We start from the raw sequence: 12,049 nt of genomic DNA on the forward strand, positions 1-12,049 counted from the left end.
TGTTGTCAACAATCCCTGTGGACTGAATACTGCGGCCTCCTCTGCTTCGATCCTCAGTTCACTCTATCTCGAATTCCTCTTTCTGAGGATTCACGTTGTATTCTTGCAAAAGTAACTTACATTGAAGGCTCTATGGATCCATTTCATATCCTTGTTATCTATGCTCCTGCGTCGTCTTCCAAAGCACGCGCAGAATTTTTTGATACTATTTTAACTTTTCGACAGCCATCACCTTACGACACACCTTCCTGCGTTGATCGTATGATTATAGCAGGGGATTTTAACTATGCGCTTCCATCTTCTTCGGCATCTCGAACGACGCGACATCCACAACATTGGCTTCATTTTTTACAATGTCATTTTCGAAATGTGATATATGAACTACGTGGGCTAGATACACCTACATTTCAACGTGGAGATACAACTCGCTCGGCTATAGATTATCTATACATATCGCTAGATTTATCCGTTCACTATGTCGATGCTGAGGTCGAATTTCTCAGCCCTCAATGGACTGATCATGCACTTCTTGGGTTAACGTTTCACACGGATCTATCCACTACTACAGGACCTGGGCTTTGGCGCGCTAATCCAATTTATGCCGCTAATAAGGATTTCATGAGACAATTTGATCGCATTTAAAAAAACATTTATGATCATGAAACACTTTTCATCGATGTCACCCCAAGAATTATGGGATATTATCAAAGCGCGGATCAAGAAGTTTGTTAAAGGTTATAGTCGCCAACGTGTGGACTGGAGAAAACAACAACTGATTGCACTACAACGTAAACGTCAACGTTTATTACGACAAGCGATACCCACGTCTATCCTGTCAATTCATTTGCGTTGAGCTGAACGCCAAATTCAAACCCTTCAGGAGGAAACAGTTAAAATCGCTATTTTGAAAGCTGAACGTACTTGAAGGGAACGGGGGGAAACTGATGCCGGATACCTCAAGAAATCTGCATCAGCTCGACAAGCCCAACGATCAGTCCCAATGCTGCGAAATCTCGCCACGGGCGACATCTGCTCTAATCAGGAGCAAATGTTGGAAGTAACACAACACTTTTACGCCAATCTCTATGCGACCGAACCTATATGCCTAGACTCAGTGGAACGAATGGTCTCTCATATTCCAGATGCCTGTAGTCTCGATGAATCTGATGCCAATTTCCTAATGTCTCCTTTTGGTATTGATGAAATTGTTGCGCAAGGATCTCGAGCCCCCAAGTCCAGTAGTCCTGACTCTGACGGGCTGTCATATGCGTTTTTGAACTTGCTTTTTCAACAACCCCAGTACACTGAACTCATCGTTCGAGTGTTTAATGATGTCTTATCCAAGAGCCTCTTCCCGCCTTCTTGGTTAGAAACTAGCGTTTGTCTATTGTCAAAAAAAGGAAATCTTACTTCACTGAAAAACTGGCGTCCAATTACATTGATTAACTGTGATGCCAAAATCTTCACTCGCCTGCTCAATACTCGGCTTGCTTCCATCATCTCTCCTCTGATATCTCCTAATCAGAGTGGGTTTATGAAGGAAAGGTTTATTGCTGACAACGGTGCTTTGGCTCAAATTGCATGCGAACAAGCATCAGCATGTCAATCGGGTGAGGTCGGTTTGCTATGCGATCAGGAGAAAGCCTATGATCGAGTCCATCCTACCTACCTTCGAGCCTTTTTAACACGCTTCGGATTCCCAATGGGCTTTATTGACTCGATCTCTAGTCTCTTTTTTGGTACTTCTATGAAAGTCAATGTGAATGACTATCTTACTCAACCGGTTCCTCTTGGTCGTGGTTTGCGGCAAGGCGATCCCATTAGTCCATTATTATTTAATTTAGTTATGGAACCTCTAATTAAATCCATCATTCAATCTGATCGAATTCAAGGTTTCCTCCCACCAAATATTTCTCGTCCGTATCTCGATTCATTTACGCTGCCTCTTTTAAGCGTCCTAGCTTATGCTGACGATCTGTTAATTTTTCTAAAAGATGTCCATGATTTAGCTGAAGTACAACAACTTATCAGTTGCTATAATCGTGCTTCTAACGCCAAAATGAATTATGATGAGACGGTAGCCTTCTCTGTCTCTGGTCGCCCACACCCTCATTGGTTGCCTGCACTACAATCTTACGGTATCTCGAAATGGCACGACCGAAATGATCCTGTTCCTTTGACACATCTAGATTATCCCTTGATATTCTCAGCTTCTCAAGGAATTTTTTTCAAGAACGCCTTGTTCAAACAATTAGTCGCGCTTGTGATATTCATAAACAACGTCAACTGTCGGTGCAAGGCCGTGCAACGGTTCTTAATACTCTAATATTGTCGGCGCTTTGGCACATAATACGAGTTACGTGGATACCATAGCGCATCCTTGGTAAGATTAGCCAAATCTCCAAGGACTTCCTTAAGTTTCGAATCTTTCCCTCTATCGCTTTTGATGTACTTCAATTGCCACTTCAAAAAGGGGGTCTGGGCGTTCTCAACCCGTCTGTGCAACAACTGGCTCTGCAATTTAGATGGCTTACACCTCTTATACAGGAAGCAAGGCCCTCATCGATAGTGTCTCAATGGCTTGGGGCCCACATTATTAGCCTATCTACTGTACCAATCCTTGATCAACGATTCCCGTTCATCTTCCCGGCATTGCGTCGAGGTTTCCTCCACTCACGTCGACCAGGCATCTGTTCTATCCTTTATCGTGCTTTTGACTCTTTATTTGGAAAAGCTTTAATTTTGGACAAACTGAACATCCCTCTGGACCAAGCCCCTCATTTATCGCCGATATTTTGCTTATCTTTGCCTTTGTCTGCGGTGGTTTCGTGGTCCACACAAATTCATACTAAAGTACAAAATACTTTTGACTCTCTTCTTGTTCAAGATGCTTTCTTTTATAATAATGGGCTTCTATGCTTGTCTCCTCGATCTTTCGACTCCCTTCCTATTGGTCGCTATCGGATTCTAAAGATTTTACGTTGGATACAATCGGGTGATGTTATTCTCTTACCTTTTTTCGCGCGCCTGTGCTTAACGTGCCACCAAGCTTAAATCTGAAATTTTTTTGACAATTTTCAAAAGCTATAAACTTTTCCACAAATAATCCAACAATAAAACAAAGCCATAATAATTATTATATAAACATTTCTGAACATTTCTTATGGATTAGATTGCTATTTTTATTAATAATATTTTCTTTTTATATCATTTGAAAACATGCGGTATTTCAAAATTTTAGCTGGCAGTCCTTAAGGGAAGACATATTTTGAAACAAACTCTTTGTTATACCGTATGGTGCAGGACAGAGAAAAATAACAGCCACATATCACGTAATCAATATGAAAGAGCTCGTACTATAACATAGATGCCTCTTCTCCCTTATTTATACTCTAAAACTATACCTCCACTTAATGCTAGAAAACGAGCTTATCTTAAAAAACATAGGAATGAGACGAATCAATTTGCCCCTCATTTAAGAGATCAACTTGAAAACAACAAAAGTACGATATTTCAAGGGAATAAGTACAACTTTGGAGGAAAGAAGTCTATGGATTGGACATGATCTGGAAGGTAAGAAATGAAAGGTGCACTGTGGGCTCCAGATCGAGTTAATCCAATTTGCTGCGCTCTCCATTTTTTAAAGAATTGCCCTGATTTTAAAAATCAAAAGTCTGTTTTGGAGGAGGTGATCATAAACTCTGTCCACGTTTTTGAGCTGTATCCCAAATACCATTGCGAATGCAATTGGATCGAAATGTACTGGGGTGCAGCAAAAAGAGAAGCTCGCTTAAAATGCGATTACTCCTTTAAGTCTCTTGAGGAAAATACCGATTCCTTTTTGGATAAAGCCGGCGATCTAGCACATATACGTAGGTATTTTAGGAGATCAATGAACTTTATTGAAGCTTATAGTCGATGTACTGATGGCAGAGAAGTTGTTCAAGAGGTGAAAAAATTTGTAGAGAAAAAGTATTTGTCTCACAGAAAAGTCAGAGTGCCTTCAGATTTGGTATAGTTAACAATAAATATCATTAAAACTAGGCTTTTTTTTTTTTAAAAAAAAAAAAAAAAAAAAAAAAAAGTCATTAAGTCCCTCTAATTTCAGGAAATGAGCAATGTCTACACTGAATGCCATGAGATGTCTAAAAAAAATTGAAACAAAATTAAAAATTTTCAGATTTAAGCTTGGTGGCACGTTACTTTTGCAAGAATACAACGTGAATCCTCAGAAAGAGGAATTCGAGATAGAGTGAACTGAGGATCGAAGCAGAGGAGGCCGCAGTATTCAGTCCACAGGGATTGTTGACAACAAAACTGCTGGTGTAAAATGTTTTGATGTTGAAATGAATCACTACTTTGATCGATCTCTTGAAGAGCAACAAAAGTAGGTGATTTTGAACGAATGTACCGTATAAGATGATGTCGTGAAGATGGGTTACTAACCTTGAAAAAACCATTGCCATTCAAAGAGAGTAACGATAAAGCCTTGCGATGATTATTATTATTAATCATAAAATTATAAATCTAGTATGACAGGAGGCCGCTTTAAGCGTTCACTCTTCCTTACTCCAATAGCTGGAGTCTTTGTTTTCTTCAACCGTTTTTATATAGCCGGTACTGTTGTTATTTGAACTTGGGATAATTCCCCAACCGTATTCAAGGCGCTGATATCTACATTGGATGTTGCCCAAGTAGAATGGGTTGTGTCGTCATCATCAAGAAAGACACTGTCATCCATAGTGATATCAAATTCTGCTGCAGGTGAGTCTGTTGATTTTAGTTCGGGCTGACTGTCGGGCAAAGGAGTAATGTCGCCCATATCCACGACCAATTATTCCGATGAATCATTAGAATTCTGTAATTCGGTCAAATCATCTGTATTTACATTCATGTCCACCGTGATGGTATGAGTATTTTGTAGGGAAACATCATTTTCATCAAGGTTAAGTGGCCCGAGAACAGGCTGATCGTTAGCTTGAACTGATTGTTCTGAAATCTTATCCGATGTGGATGAGTTATTGAGATTATGTTCCGTAAGATCGATGGTGGGTTTCTTCTTAGTCGAGCCTCGAAGTCTTTTGGCAGGCGAAATCTTATCGGGACATTGAACGCGGATATGTCCAGGTTTAAAACAGTAGTAACAAACTCTCTTGTTACTTGGAGCTTGCTTACAATTGGAAGCACTATGTCCAAGTTCATGGCAATATTTACAATAAGTAGGCATTTCCTTCCAGTAAGCACGAGTAAAAATAGAATTTTCTTCGGCTGATGTTGTTTCTGGGTCAACCCAGGGGATAACGTGGGTCAAATCCAGGAAAGGGTTAGGTTGAGAGGGATCAGGTGAGCAATCTAGCACGGCGTAACCTGATCCAAGGAAAGCACCAGTTTCAGAATCGGTGACAATTCCAACATCTCGAATAGAGCCATAGTTGGACAAGGTGCGTCTTAAACCTTCCTGCAAATTATGTGGACGTAACCAGGGTAGACGTTGCAATGTGACTCGTCGAATGATCGAGCCCGGTCTACAAAGTGTAGGGCGTATGATAACTCGCCCATCATCGAAGTGAAGGCCATGAGTACAAGCGGCTGTACGAAACTCATCCTTATCAAAGTTTACTTCCAAGTAGCGGTTGGAGCCTGACTTATGAACAACTAGCTCAATATAATCTTGGAACTGGTAGAATGCTAATTTATAGCTTGCTCGGTCTACTTCTTTACGAGAAGAAATGTCAAAAAAGATGCTACTGGGTGTTTGAGATGCACCCCAATAGACTGTCTCAATTATTAAAGGTGGTGGTGTATTGGAATCCGCAAGATCTGGACTCATTACAGATGAAGTGGTCAAGTTGGCATTGCTGTGTATCAAGCTTTCGCGAGATTTAGCAGGACGTTGGTGTGCTTTAGAATATAACACCACAGTTGTTTTTTTTTTGGAACTGATGTGGGGCTCGCTGGTGGATGAGCATTGGTAGTTGGTGGGTCACCTTTATCAGGTGGCTTAGCACTGTTGAGCGAAAGAACCATGAAGAACAAGGATTGAATTAGGTACGATATCCAGTTTCATTTTTGTGACCGACAACTGCTTTTTTGTAACCGACAATATCCACCAGCTGGACTGTATTTATCTGTGTATATTGTTATAGTACAAATGATGAAGTTTTGGATCTGGAGAACAATGATGATCACAAGAGCAAATTTTAATGCCCAGCGATATTGATGTCGGTCGACATAGTGTAGTAACAATAAGGTCAAGTCAAGCCACGGTCATGGTTATGCTGTAACCTTAAAGTTCATTCGAACTTTATTTTTTATTTCAACTTTATTTCTTCTTTTGGATTTGATTTCTGATTGAGGAATCCTTTCCTTAAACTTTATATTTTTGAATATAAAAAGGACAGCCTTTTTATGACTTTTTTAAGTTCTCTTCACTTTTCTTAACTTCTTTTTGTGATATTTCTTATATAAATAACCAATAAATCAAGTCTCTTTATCTCTGAATCTTTTGGTATAACACTCTTAAAACACAAGCAAGACAAGTCACTTGAAGCAAATTATCTTCATTGTAAAACCTTTTAATACTCTTATCAAGCTACCTGATTATAAAACAAGTCTGATCAACTTAACAAGATCTGGTGGTCACTATTAACAACGAATCTACCTTTAAAGCTCTTATCAAATCTTCTTATCAACTTTATTACCAATCTAAAAAGCTTATTCAAATCCCAAGCCATTAAAGCAATAAAAATTACAGCACTTAACCAAGCTTTAATTAATAGAACCATATAGTGTTTTAAAATTCCTATTTATTTTTTCCTACACTTATTCTTGATGTCTGAAATAATTTGAAGTTATGCTTATTAAATATGGATGTTGCTGTAAAAATAAAGCTTTTTTGAAATTCAGCACCTTTGAGTTTTCCTATTTCATGTATGGCTAAACATTAAAAAGTACTGGAAAGACACATTATGATTTTTTCCGTTGCCACATTCATGTAAGCATCCATAAAAAAAAATGTATAAAATTATCCAAATCATTCATTTTTAAGCTATTATATGTCTTTGTGACACTAATGATAAACAGTAAACTTTAATTTATTTAGAAAAAAAAGCATTAAACTAATCAGAATGCTAATACTTAGCCTACTACTTCCATAGAAATAGTAGTTGTCCAGATATGACCACGAGGAGGTGATTAGCAATCCATATCCAAAATGCCTACCACGAAAGTAGACCTAATGTCATCCACGAAAGATGACCAAAAGAAAGAAAAATGCCACCCACGAAAGATGACCAAAAGAAAGAAAAATGTCATCCACGAAAGATGACCAAAAGAAAGAAAATGCCTACCACGAAAGTAGACCTAATGCCATCCACGAAAGATGATCAAAATAAAGAAAAAATGCTTGGTCACGGCAAGAGTTTTTTAAAAAAATTTAATTTAATGACGCCATCACTTATTCGTACTTACATTCAAAAAGCTGCATCAATTCTTGATTTTCTATAAAAACATTTTTTCTTCATGTGTTTGACTTGTAGTAACAGAAATTGCCATGTTCAACTTTCGGGTGATTGCATAAAAGATATGGAAACTGAGCAGTTAAAAAAAATTCTGAGCGAATGTTCAATTGTCAAGCCAATTCATATTATTAAACAGGAGCAAAATAAGTAAGAAGCAAAATTGCATAAAATTTGACTGAAATTTAACTTTTAATGACAGATTCGCACTCATTCACTTTGAATCTGAGCATAAAGCCTCGAATTTTTATTATGTTTATTGTACTCAAAAAATGCTTATATGCAAAAGACTCGAAGAGATAACAGTAAACCCAAGCTTATTGAACAACAACCCTATAACTTATGTAAGATTTTATTATTTACTATGAAATGAATTAAAATTAATGAGTACACTTAATATTTTTATTAGTGCTCTTTTCAGGTACAGCCGCGAATAAGTTCATCCTCAACATCGATGTGCCGTTGCTCTATCGTCCTTAATGCCAAGATTAGCAACAATATAACACCTACTGCCGGTCCAAGCAACAGCCGCGCTGATGCACCTGTCGCCTTTACTACTGCCAGTGCTGGTGACAACTTACCAGTCACAAGTCTAGAAAATGTTGACGACTGGAATGAGGACATCAAAATGGCCAAAATAAAAATTAAAAGTCAAATTAAAAGAAAATTACAGGAGATTGAAGCATTACGCAAAAAGTTGAGAATACTAAAGGACATTTAATACTTTTTTTATTGTCTTAAGTCCTCTAGCCAATTGTTATATGCTTATCGTTAAAAGTGAAATAAATTTTTTGTTTGTTATTAAATTTACATTACAAAAATAATCTACCCCATCTGATACGCTCACTTATATTATCGATAATATGTGTATATTTATGGTAAAGCATTAAACAATATTGGAAAGATACGTTATGATATTTCTCCATTGCGACAGTTGTATAAACATCCATAAAAACAACGTATAAAATTATCCAAATTATTCATTTTCAAGCTATCATATGTCCTTGTTTTTATATTTTATGCTTAAACAATTTGTATTTAAGTTTATTATACTGTTTTTTGCAATAATTAACATAAGTTACTGTTTAAGTCTTTTTATTCACCTTTCTCGATTGGGTTGAAATGTCTTAACAGAAATTACAAACCCAAGCTTTTCATTGAATAAATATTTACTAATTTTAACTATAAATCAACTGAAATGCTACGAGAACCAAAACACTATATGATTCTATTAATTAAAGCTTGGTTAAGTGCTATAAATTAAACCTGGCAGTATCTTTTCCTCTTATTATATTTTATTCATATTTGACCGACAATTTGTTTTTGCATTAACCGACAAATTAAATCTTGTCTTTCGACAATTATATTTTGTCTAAATGTTATATTTTATTAAAAGTCTAATTGAGCGCTAAAAAAAATAAAGCAAACAAGTGTCCGCCCGGACCAGGTCAATCCGTTAGGATGTCGATGCTATGAAAAAAAAATCCCTCTGGGATAAAGGGTAAAAAAGGTAAAGGAAGAAGAAATGTGTTGAGTCATAAAAGATGGAGTTAAAGGAACTGTATAAGCCATTCGAGGAGCTTCTAACCATGTGGGTGAGTAATGGGGATAACTGTGACATGTTGAATTTGATCCAGTTCATGTAATATTGAGCATATAACTGGCCAGCATTGGGACCAGGAGAGCGCTAGATTTGAGGATACTGAGGGGCGAGATGGAAGCATATTCAGAAGGAACGACAGAGGATCGGTAATGGTTTTAGGCATATAGAGGCGTTGGTGCATATTGAGGCAAGTAATGGCGTGTTTGCGTGTGAACTTGAGCGTAGGGTGTTTGGGGCACGGATACGGCTTTCCACTAGGGTAACCAACCTAGCCTCCACCGTATACATCCACTACGTTCTGCATAGGACATGGGCAGCCATAAGGTAGAGTCCAAAGATACGGATCTATGGCAACTTGAAAGAAGTTTGTAATGCCCACTTTGTTGGCGCTTTTCTAGAGATTGTTACAGGAAGCGTTTTTTGGCTGTTTTGAACGTATGCTTATCCAATTCCTCTCCTGTATAAGGTAAGCTTTGCCAGAGAGGGGTCTTGAAAAGGAGGGACCATTGGTGTCCACGAATATGTCGAGTGTGTGATAATAGTTGACATAACAGTGCGTCTTCAGGTAAGTGTAAGGATCTGTAAAGGAACTGTGCTTGTAAAATGTGAACCCGATCTGCCATAAGGGAAAGTTTAGCTAGGTGAAGCATCACTTTGGTGGAGGTTTTTCCACGGGCACCATAGATCTCACGGATGCACGTATCTTGCACATCTTCAATGGATTTTAGCTAGGTATTAGTGAAGCGATTGATTGTTAAGCCATATCCAAGCTGTGTTCGAACTATATGAGCGTAAAATCTGGTTGAAAGGAGTCTAGAGAAGCCAGAGGGATTAATGCCAATTGACTTCAGTACGTTCATCGTGGCTAATGGATTAGAGGAGTTGCGTCTAATCAGTTCGTCTGGGTCTAGATAACCCCCTAGTTTAAATGTTACACCTAAATAAGCATAAGAGATTATTTGTGGCAGGGCTTGGTTATAAATGGTATATGGTATTGGCTCCAGCTGATTGTCCAATATGACACATTTGGAGGGGTTCCATTGGTACCCCATTTGTAGACTATTCTCTTCATACTTACGTAGCAGGGCAGTCATAGTCGTACGTTCAGCTATTAGCACCACGTCATCTGCATAGAGTAAGCAGTTCAGGAGCGGTATCGTTTCTAATGGTGACATGTCCGTGGTAATGGCCTGGGGTCGTAAATGGGCTGGAAGCTGGTTTATATAGACGGAATAGAGATACGGTGAGAGGATAGAGCCTTGGAGCACGCCTGTTTTCGGGTTAAAACGACGAGAGGTCGTATTAGAGAGAAGGATTTCGATTTGCACATCGTCAAAAAGGCAACGTAATAGGCTGAGCATGGGAGATGAGACATAACGGCTCAGGGTGCCCCATATGAAACTGCAATTGACTGTGTCATATGCGGACTTGATGTCAAGAAATGCTAAGACAGGCTTGACATGGTAGTGTGTACGTAGTAAGTGACTAATCTCTGTGAGGCACAAAGCCTGATCTAATGCGCTACGGGATTCTCTAAATCCACCTTGGGCTATATCAAGGAGTGGCCCGTCGGTTTGTAGAATATACTGGATGCAGCGTTCCAAGATCTTTTTAAAGATTGTGGTCAGACTAATTGGCCAGTAATTACCTAGATCTGATGGTGAGCCTTTCTTGTATATGGGTATCACCTGGGCAATGTGCCATGTCTGTGGGACATATGACCAAGCCCAGCACATATGGAAGAGGTGAAAGAGAATAGGTGCTAGCAGATGAGATATTGGTTGGGAGCATTTCATTTCGCAGGCGATCGATCCCAGGTGCTTTCTTGACTGGTAGGGAACTGATAGTGAGGTAAATATCGTCACTTGTGAACGGGAAATCTATTTCAAAAGGTAAAATATGGGTATCTATTTCATAACGTTGGACATTTTTAAGAAGATCACCTGAGAAAGTAGCCTCCAAATAGGAAGCCATTATATCAGCTGCATGTTGGGGGCTCTCTGGAGTGGAGAAAGTGGGTTTCAAAGTTCGGTTCTTGCGAATACAGCTAATCTTAGATATTGCCTTGGTATATTCTTCAGATGCCATTTGTTTACAGAAATTGGTCCAAGTTCCTTGACGACGTTGGGTGATCAGTCGACGAAGAGTAGCTCTAGCCTCTTGGTGCTTTAGCCAATAATGGAGCTTGTTGAGTCCATATGCTTTTCTCCATTTCCTGTAGCAGAGTTCTCGGTAGTCGTAAGCTTCTTGCAATTTGCCAGTCCAGAAGTCGCGTAATGGATCTGTAGAGTGTGAAGCTCTCCCGCAACTGTCATATAGTGAGGTATATATTGCCTGACAAAGGTCAGCATTGAGCTTTTCTATATAGTCAACCGCATAATGTCTATTGTTAATATGATAATAATGTTTTTCATGGTATAGCAATAAAAGCTGGGATAACTCCTGAAAGCGCCGCAAGTATACTTCATGATTATTGAGGTTCTTGAGTTTTCCTAGATTCCAGATAATCCGTGGGTGCCTTAGGAGTTGTGGAATGCTGGCATTGATTTGAAAGGAAAGAGACACTAATTTATGATTCTAGCCCAATGAAAGATCTTGGCGAATTCTTATGGAGGATCCAGTAAGCTCAGTAGTACTCATAAATAGATCAATAATGCTACTGCCCTGATGGGCCATAAATGTATATTGTCCATATGCCAACCTTTGATTCCATAGGATGATAGTGTTTCTTTATATTTAGCTTATGATCAGATCGCCTCTGGAGTTCGTTGAGTGGTCCCCTACAATAGATCCCAGTCTAGCATTAAAATCGCCGCAGATCATAGTCTTGTTAGTGTGGCTAGTTGTATGTGGTAGAGAGTTCAAAGCTTGATTGACGGTTTGGTTATCCAGATGAAGAGGTAGGTAAAGACAGTGGATTAAGATGTTA

The 12,049-nt window shown here is 38.7% G+C and overlaps 5 protein-coding genes across 5 annotated transcripts; 3 read left to right on the forward strand and 2 right to left on the reverse strand.

Moving 5' to 3' along the window:
* Positions 1–1,048: 1,048 nt before the first annotated feature.
* On the forward strand, positions 1,049–2,326 carry RO3G_14210 (uncharacterized protein; the record flags this gene model as incomplete). Its single annotated transcript, XM_067668794.1, has 1 exon — positions 1,049–2,326. One exon carries the CDS (start codon positions 1,049–1,051, stop codon positions 2,324–2,326), a length of 1,278 nt encoding a protein of 425 aa, XP_067524895.1.
* Positions 2,327–3,561: 1,235 nt separating this feature from the next.
* On the forward strand, positions 3,562–4,018 carry RO3G_14211 (uncharacterized protein; the record flags this gene model as incomplete). Its single annotated transcript, XM_067668795.1, has 2 exons — positions 3,562–3,573; positions 3,647–4,018. The coding sequence occupies 2 exons, from the start codon at positions 3,562–3,564 to the stop codon at positions 4,016–4,018; spliced, it is 384 nt and encodes a 127-aa protein (XP_067524896.1).
* Positions 4,019–4,834: 816 nt separating this feature from the next.
* On the reverse strand, positions 4,835–5,830 carry RO3G_14212 (uncharacterized protein; the record flags this gene model as incomplete). The annotated part of the gene is made up of 1 exon (XM_067668796.1): positions 4,835–5,830. The coding sequence occupies one exon, from the start codon at positions 5,828–5,830 to the stop codon at positions 4,835–4,837; it is 996 nt and encodes a 331-aa protein (XP_067524897.1).
* A 1,959-nt stretch (positions 5,831–7,789) lies between these two features.
* RO3G_14213 (uncharacterized protein) lies at positions 7,790–8,238 on the forward strand (the record flags this gene model as incomplete). Its single annotated transcript, XM_067668797.1, has 2 exons — positions 7,790–7,861; positions 7,927–8,238. 2 exons carry the CDS (start codon positions 7,790–7,792, stop codon positions 8,236–8,238), a joined length of 384 nt encoding a protein of 127 aa, XP_067524898.1.
* A 2,526-nt stretch (positions 8,239–10,764) lies between these two features.
* Positions 10,765–11,588, reverse strand: RO3G_14214 (uncharacterized protein; the record flags this gene model as incomplete). Its single annotated transcript, XM_067668798.1, has 2 exons — positions 10,765–11,428; positions 11,584–11,588. 2 exons carry the CDS (start codon positions 11,586–11,588, stop codon positions 10,765–10,767), a joined length of 669 nt encoding a protein of 222 aa, XP_067524899.1.
* Between the last annotated feature and the right edge of the window lie 461 nt (positions 11,589–12,049).

This window comes from Rhizopus delemar, genomic scaffold, assembly GCF_000149305.1.
Source record: "Rhizopus delemar RA 99-880 supercont3.13 genomic scaffold, whole genome shotgun sequence".
Taxonomy (NCBI): Eukaryota; Fungi; Mucoromycota; class Mucoromycetes; order Mucorales; family Rhizopodaceae; genus Rhizopus; species Rhizopus delemar.